This window comes from Balaenoptera musculus, chromosome 16, assembly GCF_009873245.2.
Source record: "Balaenoptera musculus isolate JJ_BM4_2016_0621 chromosome 16, mBalMus1.pri.v3, whole genome shotgun sequence".
In the NCBI taxonomy this organism is placed as follows: Eukaryota; Metazoa; Chordata; class Mammalia; order Artiodactyla; family Balaenopteridae; genus Balaenoptera; species Balaenoptera musculus.
The window spans coordinates 79,488,450-79,502,201 of record NC_045800.1 but is presented as its reverse complement, the minus strand read 5'-3'; the positions used below and the strand labels follow the sequence as shown (position 1 = coordinate 79,502,201).

General features: G+C 46.3%; 1 protein-coding gene across 2 annotated transcripts in view; it reads right to left on the bottom strand.

The window, feature by feature from the left end:
• Positions 1-8,082: 8,082 nt before the first annotated feature.
• Positions 8,083-13,752, bottom strand: part of NID1 (nidogen 1) — a 94,768-nt gene continuing 89,098 nt past the window's right edge. For both annotated transcript variants that reach the window (XM_036829301.1, XM_036829302.1), the window contains exons 18-20: positions 11,145-11,268; positions 10,350-10,462; positions 8,083-9,346 (exon numbers count right to left, since the gene is read on the bottom strand). In XM_036829301.1, coding sequence (XP_036685196.1) covers positions 9,225-9,346; positions 10,350-10,462; positions 11,145-11,268 — 359 coding nt within the window. In that variant the 3' untranslated portion in view covers positions 8,083-9,224. The remainder of the gene's footprint in view (positions 9,347-10,349; positions 10,463-11,144; positions 11,269-13,752) is intronic.

Sequence of the window (13,752 nt, the reverse complement as noted above, 5' to 3'; positions counted from 1 at the left end):
GCAGGCAGTGCTGGACCTCAGAGCCATAGCTGGGCAGTCAGTGACCGTTCCGCCAGGGGGGCTGGGGCCCTGCCTCCACCTCCTTCCAGCCCTCCTCAACCTGCTTGCTCCAGGATCTGTGAAAAGAATTCTGCAAAACCATGTTTCCTCTTACATTTTTATTCGGAACATTTTTCATCATAGGTTCGCTCAGTTGTGAAGAGATGTAACTTCAGGTGTATTGTCCATGTTGGTATTAAAAAAAATAAAACTGTTACAATCGCTCCACACACGTATCCAGTGAACCCCAATACAAGAGCATTTCCGATCTACCACCAGCTGTTGAAAAGAGCTGTGAATAAGCCCTTTAGGACGTCCTTTCTCGCTTTGCACTTGTATTCCCATTCCCCATAAAATGTTATTGTAACGTGATGTGTTTTTGTCCTGCAAAGTCTTTCATTGACTACCTTGAACTGAATAACCCAGACTCGAGGGAAAGGAAAGGATGCCGGAGTGAGGCACCCCACGGGGACGGGCAGGGCAGCCTGTCAGGTGGTGCGGACCCGCACAGCAGGGGGCAGGCAGGGCTCAGGGCCCAGGAGCAAGGCTGAGAGATGTGCAGGGCTGCATCCTCCTCGGACTATTTCCTATTGTCCTCAGTTCCCTTGCTTGCTTCCGGAGGGTCTGTCACCCTCAGTGCAGTAGCTGGGGCGGTACTGTGGAAGGAGCTGAGGGGCATGGGGAGGCGGGGTCTGCTCCGTGCTCTGCCCTCTCCTCGGAGGCCTTTGAGGAGGAAGACGGCAGTAGTGGGCCTGGGAGGCTGCAGGGGGCACATGGGCATCAACGCCAAGGACACCAGAGGCCCCCATGGAGCAGAGAGGAACAAAGACCCACAGGCTCAGCAGCCAGAGGGCAAAAGACATAAGACAGCTGGAAATGCCAGAGGCAGGAGGTATAGGTCCTGATTGCAGCCCCTTCCCAGTACTATCCCTGGCCCCAGAGAGCTCAGTTCCTGAGGGAATGTGCCTGAAAGCCCCTCACCTACTTCTGTTACAAGACCATTCATTTCATGCCTTCTGTAGTGTCAGAAATTCTAAATGTTGGGACTTCCCTTGCTGGTCCAGTGGTTAGGACTCTGACCTTCCAGTGCAGGGGGCACGAGTTCGATCCCTGGTTGGGGAACTAAGGTTCCGTATGCCCCAAGCCGTGGCCAGAAAAAGAAAAAAAAGAAAAAAGAAAGAAAGAAATTCTAAATGTTAACATTTCTATTATCTGAGGCCCAACACCATATATGCACATAACAGATACTCAATGCATGGTGGTAGTTTTTAAACTAAATCCATGAGTGGATAAATGAAATAGTGGAAGCCCTCTTGGGCTTAGTAATCAGACCCCCAACATTTATTCCTCAGGTAAGAAAAGTTAGCTGCTATAAGTATTAAAATGAAATGGCTTAATAGAGAAGGAGATTCAATTGGCTTTGAGGATTGCTGATCAAAGCAACTATATTTGCACAGTGTGTCTGTCTTTTAAAGACCCAACATCTTATTCCCTCTGAAAAGCCTTTCTGGATCGGTTTTACCCTTATTATTTCTTTTTTTTTTTTCTGGCCGCACCGTGCTGCATGTGGGATCTTAGTTCCCCGACCAGGGATTGAACCCGTGCCCCCCTGCAGTGGAAGCACAGTCTTAACCACTGGACCGCCAGGGAAGTCCCATTTTTATTGGCCTCTTAAACTGTGTGTGTGTGTGTGTGTGTGTGTGTGCACGCACGCAGGTAAATCAATCGTTGGAAGCATCAAGCTATGGGGTGTCCTTTCTCTCTACACCCCGACCCTCTGGGACTACACCACTGGGACTACATTGGTCCCAGGAGGGCTGTTGTTGGAATGATGGTGAACAAGGTGTGAGACCGAAGACTGGCAAGGCCATGCCTGAGGGCAGAGGAGTCCCCACTCTCACCGCCCCCAGAAGAACTCAGAGCAGGGGGTGGGGGTTAGGGAGGAGGTCAGGGCACTCCTGACCCGGGAGCCGAGCCTGCGGGAGTAGGAGAGTGGCCCCCGAGAAAGGGCAGTGAGGGAGGAGGGCAGCCCACCGACTGCCTTGTCTCCCTCGGGGAGGGGAGAACAGCGCAACTTACCCCGTCTGCAGAAGGGCCGGGGAGCCGCAGTGGTCCAGGCAGTCGGGATGAGGAGGCTGCAGAGCGACCCCCGAGGATCAGGGGACCAAAGACACCCACGGAGGGAGACCCTGGGGCAAGAGAGCCTCGGAGCACCTCAGCACCCCCGGAGGGCCACTCGGAGGGAAAGGCTGCAGGCATCCTAAAGTAGCACATCCACAAGCTCCAGGTGTTACCAGACACAAGTTCGCGTGCCCCATGCATAGTTAGGCTAAATAAACGGAACCCTCGAAGTGAAACAGGAGGGAAGCGGGCAGGGCACAACCTTTAAAAGGATGACATAGCCACTGAGGATACGACGAAAACTGGTTAGAACCGATTAGGCCCAAGATGGTGGAAGATTCAACTTCCGGTAGACCTCGAGCCTCATTATGCACTCGTTGTAATATATTAGCATATGATAATGACACACACACAGGCGCCATGACAGTTCCGAGGCTGACCGTAAAAGGCCAAAAAGTGGGCAGTGGCCCAATTCCCGGAAATCCCTGCCCCTTTCCCAAAATAATTGGAATAACCCTCCCACTTGTTAGCCTATGAAATTACGTAGCCCATAAAAACAAACGACTCCATATTTCGGAGCCGCTCTCGTCTTTTGAGATGGACCGCGTTCTGTCTATGGAATGTATATCTCTCTAAATAAATCCACTTCTTACCTCTCACTTTGCCTCTTGCTGAATTCCTTCTGAGCTGAGACATGAAGAACCTGAGCTTCATTAAGTCCTGACACTAGGTGTGAGATCTCAATTAAAAGACAATGGGTTAGAATCCCATCTGAGTTGTGAGGTTTCAGGAGTTTGGAGCAGAGAAAGGTTTATTGTAGGGCCAAGCAAGGAGAACGAATGGCTTGGTGCTCAAAAACCCCGAACTCCCCGATGGTTTTGGGGGAGAAGTTTTTACAGGCAAAATTTGGGGTGAGGGCTGCAGGGTGTGTTCTTTCTTCTGATTGGTTGGTGGTGAGGTAACAGGGTGGTGTTCCAGGAATCTTGTGCTTAGCCTGAAGTTACCATCCTCCACCTGGATGGGGGCCTTAATTCCCGCAGAAGAACTCAAAGATATTATGTATATCCCTTGAGGAGGAACCAGGATCCTGCTTTAATGGCTACACTATAGTTTCTTGACTGGCCCTCTTCTGTTTCTGCATTCCTTTCCTTCCCTGATTAGTAATTGTCTGAATCTGCCCTGTGGTACTCAGGAAGGTCTAGGCGGCTGAAGTCTTTATCCTGTAAATAAGAAACTGGGGACACAAAGGTTTTTGTGCCCAAGAGGACCCCATGGGGCCCTGCTCAGTTTCACAGGGAGCTTAGATTTGGCTCTGGGGGAGAACCTGAGGAAGGACTGGGCAACGATGCTCCTTAATATAACTGAGTTTGACCCCAGAGTGGCTGAGCAATTACTGTATTGAACTAGAATTCCCCAGAGTGACGAAATTAAGTTTTCTGCCTGTTGCAGGCTCTGCGCCTGAAAAGCGAAATGAGCTACAAAATAAATAGGACTTTTTGGTACGTTTTTCTGTACATCTGTATAATTCATACCTGCTAGTTACACTGTAACTAACATGTATCCTAATTGGACACAAGTACATGTGAGGTGTGGTTATAAAAAAGCTTTTAAAAAAAATTTTTTTAACTAAACTACAAACATTTAAAAACATACTCAAAAGGAGATCATAGAGTTATAAACTTACGTGTCAGGGTTTGTGCTCGAAGAATGTCACCTGCCATATCAGTAAACAAAGGATGTTGCTGCCATCAGCCACTGCAGTCACCCTGGACCATGCACCCTGAGGGGATTCAGGATGGAGAAAACCAGAACACTGGCCCTAAATACTAAGGTGCATATCAAATGAACAGTTTCAAGAAGCCCAGATTCTTGCATCTTCCCATATATAGAAAAGCGCTCAATTCATTAACTTGGGATGTCTGGTTTTCTTTAATTAACAGTAATCTTTTGATGTTCCGGCTCCCTGGGGTTTTTTTGTTTGTTTTTGGTTTTTGGTTTTTGTTTTTGCAAAAACTCCTGTTTATCCTGCTCCTCCCTTGCCTCTTTGGAGCCTAGCCTCAGAGTGATCTGAGAGACTGTGAAGTCCTCAGTAAGTCTGCTGAATAGGACATAATTCTCAGCTTTTAGGCTGTGCAATTTTTTTTCAGTCGCAGTCTCAACAAAAGCCAGATGTACCCATGTTAGGATAATATGAGGGAGGTTTAAAGTTACGGCTGGGGTGTGAGGAACCTCAGAGGGAACGGAGCAGTCCTAGGGGAAAGTGCCAGGGGGCTGCTACCTCCCTGAGGTCCAGAGACCAGGGAAGGGAGTGGTTCCTGGGACCCTAGCAGACAGCGTGGGAAGGGGGACACCTGGAGAGGGGCAGTGACCTTCGGTGGTCAAGGCGTAGAGATAGCCTTCAGCAACTTGGCAGGGAGAGGGGAATAAACACTTGGATTCACTCTCCTGTCTCCCTCCCTCCCTGCTAGGAAACCAGGGGGCAAGGGAGACACAGATATCCTTAGATGGATTGGCTTCTCGGGGTCCAGCTAACCAATAATCTTAATTCCATCTGCAAAGCACCTAGATTAGAATCTTGGAATCTTTAGAATTCAGCCAACTACAACAATGATCAGCATTTTGCCAATCTTAGGTAACTCGCCTTTCTTTAAATTACAGTGTATTTTTAGAAAGCAGGTTTATAGAGATTATAATTCATATGTCATACAATTCACCCATGTAAAGTGTACATTCAATGTTTTTTTGGTATATTACATTAGTAATTTTAAAAATTGTGGTAGAATATATATTACACAAAATTTGCCATTTTTAAGTGTACATGTGGCATTAAGTACATTCACAATATTGTGTAACCATCACCACTATTTATATCCAAAACTTTTTCATTACCCTAAGTAAAAACTCTGAAACCGGAAAGCAATAACCCCCATTCCTCTTGCCCCTAGCACCTGGTAAACTCTAATCTACTTTGAGTCTCTATGAATGTGTCTATTCTAGGTACCTCACATAAGTAGAATATTTGTTCCTTTGTGACTGGCTTATTTCATTTAATACAGCGACTCCAAGGTTCATCCATGTTGTAGCATGTGTCAGAACTCCATTACTTTTTATGGCTGGATATTATTCCCTTGTATGTGTACACTAGCTTTTGTTTATCCTTTCATCTATTGATGGAATCTTGGGTTATTTTCATGTTTTGGCTATTGTGAATAATGCTGCTATGAACATTGGTGTACAAATATCTGTTCGAGCTCCTGCTTTCAATTTCTTTGGGTGTATACCTAGGAGTGGAATTGCTGGATCATATGGTAATTCTGTGTTCAACTGTTTGAGGAACCACAAAATGGACTTCCACGGTGGCTGCACCATTTTACATTCCCACTGGAAATGCACAAGGGTTCCAATTCTCCACATCCTCCTCAACACTGTTATTTTCTGTTTTTGTTTTTGATAGCCATCTGCCACCCTAATGGGTGTGAAGTGATATCGAATTGTGGTTTTGATTGGCTTTCCCCTAAAGATTAATGATGTTGACCATCTTTTCATGTGCTTATTGGCCATTTGTGTATCTTCTTTGAAAAAATGTTTATTCAAATCCTTTGTCCATTTTTGATTGGGTTGTTTTTGCTGTTGCTATCGTTGAGTTATAGTTCTTTACATATTCTGGATATTAACCCTTATCAGATATAGGATTCATAAATACTTTCTACCCTTTCATGGGTTGGTTGTCATTTCACTTCTTTTTTAAAAAAATATTTATTTGTTTATTTATTTGTTTGGCTGTGTCAGTTCTTAGTTGCGGCACGCGGGATCTTCGTTGCCGCGTGCAGTTATCTTTTTAGTTGCAGCATGCGAACTCTTAGTTGTGGCACGTGGGATCTAGTTCCCTGACCAGTGATGGAACCCGGGCCCCCTGCATTGGGAGCGCAGAGTCCTAGCCACTGGACCACCAGGGAAGTCCCTCATTTCACTCCTTTGATGCACAAAAGTTTTGAATTTTGATGAAGACCAATTCGTCTTTTTCTTTTGTTGCTTGTGCATTTGGTGTCATATACAAGAAATCATTGCCAAATCCAACATCAGGAAGAGGTTTCCCTCTGTGCTGGCCTCCCAACAATTAAAAGCAGCAATCAGAACCCACAAATCTGATTTTTGGAGAGCAGTGTTGTTCTTATCACTCACCCTGGCCCTGACAAGCTGCACCAGGAACGTGGGCTGCTGTCCCCACAGCTGAATGTCTTGGGGCTGAGGGGTGGGTGATGATTGCCACTATTAAGAGGAAATTGATCAAAATTTATCAGCCTTTCATCAAGCTCTCTCCTGGGTGCTGCAAGCATTCTACTAGACACAGAGTTCCAAAGTACTTTATTCAGACGTCTCCTGCCAGTTCAACTGCTGTTTTGACGGATGGATAGATTCTTAAACCTTCCTAACTCCACCATCTTCCCTGACATCACCTTTATGATTTTATGACCAGAATAAAACACTGGAAGTTTTAGCCCTAACGTAAGTTGTCCCTGTCAATAAATCCACATTGGCAGGCTGTAACTGATTCCACTATGGTGCCATTTTACAAGCAGGCCCTGACGTACCAGGTCCCTTCTCTACAACTTCAGCTCTGAGCACCTTGTTCCTGCTATTTCTGAGCCCCCTTCACTCTGTCCAAGTCAACAGTCCATTCTCATCCCCCCAGGGGTCAGCACGGGTGGCACTTCCCATTGGTGGCAGCTTAGAACAGAACGGGGGTCTCACTCCGTGGCCAAGGTCAGGAAGGTATCTTTGTTCCGGAGGCGAGAAAAGCACAGCTCATCTTCAGAACTGAATCAGGAAACCCTATTGCCTCTAGCTATAATTTTTCTAAAAAATGAAAACAATGTTTAAAAGGGTGATTTGAAGTCCACAACAGAATTAATTCTTAAGTCAAATATCAGCCCCTAAGTTCAGGGACTCACTTGGGAAACAAACCATCCCTTATAACACTGGGGACTAAATAGGTTTTGCAGATTATTAAATGGCTATCTTTCCATTGTGAATCCGCCCCCCGAGATTAAATATCTTCATTCATACAAGATAGAGGGAGATTTTTTAACAAAAAAAAAAAATTTATTTTCTGCACTAATATTTATACAGCTGTAAACTCAAAGAATCATCCAATACTTGTACAAATCTGGGGAACAGTTAATAAGCACCTTCAATGGTTTCCACAGTTAAAGAATTTATCATTTACAAAATTTTAGAATGAGTCTAGTAAAATGAATAAGATAGTTATAAACATTATACAAAGTCATGACAAAACATTTGATATAGAGGACTCAATATGGAATGATAAATATAAAATTAAACTAATTGATGGGGTTGGGCTATATAAAAGACCCATGTGTTCCCCAAACCTTGTGATTCTTGGGGATATGTGTGCCTCTCAAAACAAACTCCAATTATTCAAGGAAAGGCTCTCTTGATTCAGGTCTCATGTACTGCAGAAAAGGGGGTGGGAGGGGCTGAGTGTCCTGAGGTTTGCAGATAAGAAGAGGGGTCTCTTCCTTAAGGAGAAAAACAGGCATATTCTTCCATGTCAAGTGTATAAGCATTCTCTGGCAAGGAACATACCATTTTTTTCTTTGGCGTTATTTAAGAGTTTTTCTCATTGCTATTGTTAAATCCCCTCCTCCACCCTTTCTCTTGGGCTTTCCATTCCTGCTCTTGGTCAATCTCTTTGAGATACTTCTGAGTCTTCTCTACTCCCTTACCCCGATCTTTACTGACTCCAATTCTTTATTCTCAGCTTTCAATCCAAAATTTCTATCATTTTAGGACTCTGGGAAGCAGTTGACAAAAAAAACAAGCAAACAAACAAAAAAACCCACTAGCTATATATAGTCAGGAGAGGTTTTCTAAACAAACTGTAGAAACATACACAGGAAATGTGGCAATGGTCTTTTTAATTACACCAATGAGCAATAAACGGTCTGGATCACTAGTATAAATATTCAGTTTGGCCCTCCTGGATTGTGATTTTGCATGAGAATACAGCCAGCAAGGGCCATGGATAGAGGGAGAAACAAAGGAGAAGAAAGCTTAGGGTTGATTGTAGATTGGATCTCATGGGTGGAGGCCAGAGGTGAGGGACTATAGGGGGTGTCATCACTGGTACCAGCCCCATCCTGTGTCTCAGATGGGTCTCCATTAGGAGGCTGGACACAGGTGTCAGCAGTGGGGCTGTGCCGCCCCAGAGACCAGATGCTAGGATCCAAGTGCTCTGGTAATCTTTGGTATAATTTAAGGCACATCAATAGAATCCCCATCCTCAAACATCTGACTCTACACATTGAAATTCCTACTACTGGACACTCCTTTGATTTGAGCCTTTGAGTAGCAAAGACTACTGCTGAAATGCCAATAACTTATCTGGGAGAGGCTGCTCAGTATCATCCACCAAATACCCATGTATCCTTCAGACAGGGTGGGTTTTGACCAAAAAGCAGGGCTTGCTCTCTATAATGTGGGCCTTGGGCAGGATGCAGGTGGTACAGAACTCAGGGGTTAAAAGCCTGGAGTACAAAGAGGGAAATCAGAGCACCAAGATGAAAGTGTGGGAGGGCTAACTCCCTCCTTTGCTCACAGCCTTGCCTAGACAATCCTGGCTGGTGTGTTCAGCAGCTGACTGGATGATGGGTATCTCAGAGTGAGGCTGAGCTCGTAAGGCCACAGGGAAGGGGCAGCTCAGGCCTGGGGAGGTTCTGCTCACCACTGGGGTGTTAAGGTTGGGGAAAGTTTCCAGCACCAGGATGGGGCATATAATCCTCACTCAGGGCTGTATAAGCTTGTCTGAGGGTTGGGGTCAGAGAGGTTTTCTGTCTTTGTGTAGGAGTAGAGGCTTTCCCATTCCAGAATTGCAGGGCATATGTTTTGGGGAACAGTGAGGGCAATGCTGTTGGGGCTCAGGCTGGGTTGGCCCTGGACCTGGTGGCCACTTAGCCAGCAGGTCAGACAGTTTTCAGTCTGGACCCTTTCAAGTAGGGTGTTGCTGTGAAATACTTTAGAGAGGGAACGAGGCACTCTTGTCTTCATTTCCGCTCGATACAGTCAACGCCCAGGGTATTGTCAGGGCAACGGCAGGTCCTGCTTCCTGGGGTGGCCAAGCAGAGGTGGGTGCAGCCACCATTGTTCACTGAGCAGTAGTTGTGACCTGGAAAAGGCAGAAGTCAGCTCAACAGCTAGGAGAGTGGCCTCCATACTAGACCCCTTTTTGGTCTCTGGGAGGCCAAGCTTGTGGGGGCTCCTGGGGAACAGGGAAGGCTGCACAGGGCACTCAGCTCCGCTTATCTATCGGCTGTTTCCTCATCATTAAGGATTTGCCAGATGTGCAAAAACCTTGATTCCTGATCTGGGGGCTATGCAGATTTACCACTGAAGCTATTAAACAGATCTCAGGGAGGGTTTTCCAGCTCTGATCAGAACATGGAGTTGGAATTTTAAAGCACAATGTACTCTTTATCTAGCTTGGCCACTTGAGTGGGGGACAGGAGGGAAGCCAGGAAGGAGGCTGGGTTAGGGGAGAGAATTTGGAGAGGCGACCTAGCACAGACTCAAGCCAGGCTGCATAGCTCATCCCCGGTTCTGCCATCGTGAGCACCATAAGTGACCGTGTGACTCTGGGCAAGTGGCTTCAGTTTCCTTATTTATAAGGTGAGCATAATAATAGTACCTACCTCGTAGGGTTGCTACAAGGATTAAGTGAATTAGTGGATACAAAGCACTTAGTATGCTAAATGACTTAATATATGTGATGTACCTAGCTCACAGTAAGTATCACATCCATGTTTGCCTGGTAATTATTATTATTATGAATTATTGTTGTTGCTGTCAGGCCAAATGGATGGATTTTAAAGCAGCAGAGATCCTAACACTGATGTTCCTCCTTGGAACCTGAAGACCGCATACTTTTAGACCCAGCCCAAGAGTTGATACTTTTCCTCACCCTTATCCTCTATCCACTTCATTCCTTAACATTTTCTATTGATTCATCTTGGCTCACCTACTCAATAATGAAGACCCTTGACGGAAGGGACTGTGTCTCACCTGCCATGTGATAAGGGCTACGAGAGGCCACATAGGTAGCAGCCAGAGTGTGGGCTCTGAGCCCCAGAGTGCCCCCAGCCCCCTGACCAGTTAGAGCACAGGTGAGTTACCTTCGGGACACTGAGACAGGGCGATGGTGATGCCATACAGCCGGGTCTGTTTCTGGGGATGGAAGGAATCCGTCTCTTTGGAAATAGCAAGATCCACAGCGACCACGGAATTCCTACAGAGCACCAAAGGACGGGAGGTTAAAATACATCTAATGTCTTGAACTTTTCTCTAGGCGGCAGCCTCTTTTGTTGTTTGGGGGATAATTTGGAGGCCATAAACAGATTCACTGGCCTTGCTTCCTAGCCATCCCTCCCTCTTCCTGGAATGAGACAAGCGTGCAGTTCTCTGGCTTCTTAAAAAAAAAAAAATGGACAAAGGTCAGCTAGCTCTTCCCTCCAGCTCTAAATTCCAAGCTGGGAAATCGGCTTTCTATACAGTTGCCCTTGCCACATCTGCTTGCTTGGTTTAACCCCACCTTCCTGCAGGAAGAGCTGGTCAAGAAGGGGCTTTGGGAATACTGCAGTTTAAGAATTAAAATAAAATAGGGGCATGGAGCCCACCAGCCAAGTGACCGAGGTCGGCTCCTGGGGAGAGAACAGACATGCTCAGGAAGTCCAAGTCTGCACTTGAAGCTGCCCATCAAGGAGCATCGAGATGATACATGGCATCCCCTGCTCCCCTACAGGCCCTGCCTCCCACTCCTCGCCCTCCTCTCTGACAACCAGAGGGCGAGGCAGAGGGGGCACCTCTGGAGGCGGGAAGGTCAAGCCAAGAGGCCACTTGGGAAGGGCGTGGCCTCCAGAGAGGGCGGCAGGGCAGGCCCCCCGCCCCCCGCGCTCCAGCTGCTGACGTACGTCTTCCAGTCTGTGTAATACAGATTCTTCCCGAAGCTTGTAACGGCGAAAGGATACTGGAGCCCTTCAAGAACCTTGCGTCTGCTGGGCTGATCGGGCTTCAGGCATTCGGCCTGATGGGTGCCTGTGTGGGGCAAACACAAGTCGTCCATTGTTCATATAAGAAATGGCCCCTTTGTGTCCAAAAACGAGAGTAATGAGGGCAAGGGTGAGGGTGAGCGTTACAGGCTCATATCCTAGAGAACACAAGACTTGCTCTTCTAAACTGCAAAGTTGTCTGTTCATCCTCCCTGGCCCCTCATTGGTCAACACCCCCTCCATCCAGTACCCATACCCGGTTCGGATGGGGAGACAGAAGCTGGAGCAGAAGAAGAGCACCCCGTCTCACCAATTCCCGGGGACTTAGGAACGACGCCATCTTCCAGCTCCTGCTCAAGTCCCTCCTCCTTGAAGCCTCTCCAAACCTCCCCTCCCTGCATTCAGAGCCCTTAGAATCGCCAAGCTGCACAGCCTCGCGTCAATACCCGCATCATGACCAACTTAAGGCTTGGGCTTTCACTTAACTGTGCACGCTTTACTCCCTGCATCCCCCGTGGCACCTGACAGTGTCTAGAACAAAGCAGGAACACAAGGGAGACTTGATGGATGACTGACATTCCTCCCCGACCGAGCATCCTGCCCACATCCCTCACCCGAGGGACACCCCAAATCTGCCCGGGCAGGAGCACACATCAGGGCTGCATTACTTTATCTTCCTTGGCCTCAAGTCCTGCCTAAGCCCTTGGGGACAAGCGGGAGCTACAAGAATGTTAAGTTGTGACTTGCTTAATAGGTATCAGGATGAGGACAGGCTCTGGGGGTCAGCAAACGTTTTCTTAAAGGGCCAGTTAGTAACTAGTTTAGGTTTTGTGAGCCAAGAGGCAAAATCCAGGACATTATATAAGCATTTATATAACCTTTTATTTATTTATTTATTTATTTTACAGTATCAATCTATTTTATTAATGTAAACAAATATTTTACTGAAAATGCCAAGGTTTAGTTTGTCCCCAATCTGAAAGGTAGAGTATTTGTATCAAATTATTTGGTCTTTGGGAGAAGACTTGACTGTACTGAAAATGAATATGACTAGGCCGAATGTGTGATTTGTACTGACATTTCTGAGATGTTCAGATTCTTGCATGTGAAATATAAAATGAGCCTCAGGAGGAGTGTGACACTAATACATTTGAGCCAACTAGTTTGTTTGCAAAAAAGTCTATAGATTAAAAAAAATTTTAGATAGCTCTAATGCCAACTGAATTAAGTTGTCATTGTCTTAAATCTGAAACTCTGAAGTATCCTATAATAAGAAATTTTGCATTACCACTTGAGCTTGCCCAAATAGTCTTATGAAAATGCAAATTAAAATACACAGTGTTTTGGAGGCCTCGGTGAAATCGTATTATGGTGTAGTACTCAGTTAGAAATGACTATGTAGATTATACACTCAGCAAAAATGGGTAGAGTCCAGAGCACACGATGGCATTGGTAACTGCAGGCAGGCCCATCAAACTTTGCTTCCATCTTTTAAAGCATTGTACACAAGTACTATTGGATGTGGAGGAATGAGACACCTTCTTTATATCTTTGAAAGTTCTTTTCCCTTTATTTGGCCCTTCTCTTCCTATGTGAGGTGGGAACTTGCCATGGAGGCTTCCCTGTTTTCCAAGAGGCAAAGAGAATGCATGATCCTGGGCTGCTTCTTTAAGGCTCTTCACTGGGGCTTCTTAAAATGCTTGAGGGAAATGAGTAGGAGAGAGGGAGGGATCGATAGCACATGATTGATGGAAGATGCTGATAATTTTGTTGGTGGCAAACAGGAAGCTGAAGCTCCAGCTACATTTTTCTCTCTCCAAACTCCAGAACTCCCCACTCCAGAGGCCCTCCTTTCCATGTGCTGTATATAACCTTTTAAAATGTAACATTTAAAAATGTGAAAACTGGGGCTTCCCTGGTGGTGCCGTGGTTAAGAATCTGGCTGCCAATGCAGGGGGCACAGGTTCGAGCCCTGCAGAGTCCGGGAAGATCCCACATGCCGCGGAGCAACTAAGCCTGTGTACCAAAACTACTGATCGTGCGCTCTAGAGCCCATAAGCCACAACTACTGAAGCCACAACTACCAAAGCCCGCGCGCCTACAGCCCATGCTCTGCAACAAGAGAAGCCACCGCAATGAGAAGCCCACGCACCGCAGTGAAGAGTAGCCCCTGCTCGCCGCAACTAGAGAAAAACTGTGCGCAGCAACGAAGACCCAACACAGCCAAAAATAAAAACAAATAAATTAATTAATTTTTAAAAAAATGTGAAAACCGTTTATAGCTCCTGGGTTATACCAAGGAGGTTGGATTTGGCCCAAGGCTGTAGTTTGCTGACCCCTGACCTGGAAGATTAAGACCTCTCCCTAGACTGTGTCAAGCCTAGAGAAACAATAAATTTCAGAGCAAAGATATGCAGCTATTGTTTGTGCAGGAGAAAAGCAGTTATCTTATGCTCTCTTCCCCATAACAGATAACCTTGATAGTACAGGGGGTAACAATAATTGGTAAAAAACAAAGCACTGTTCCAAC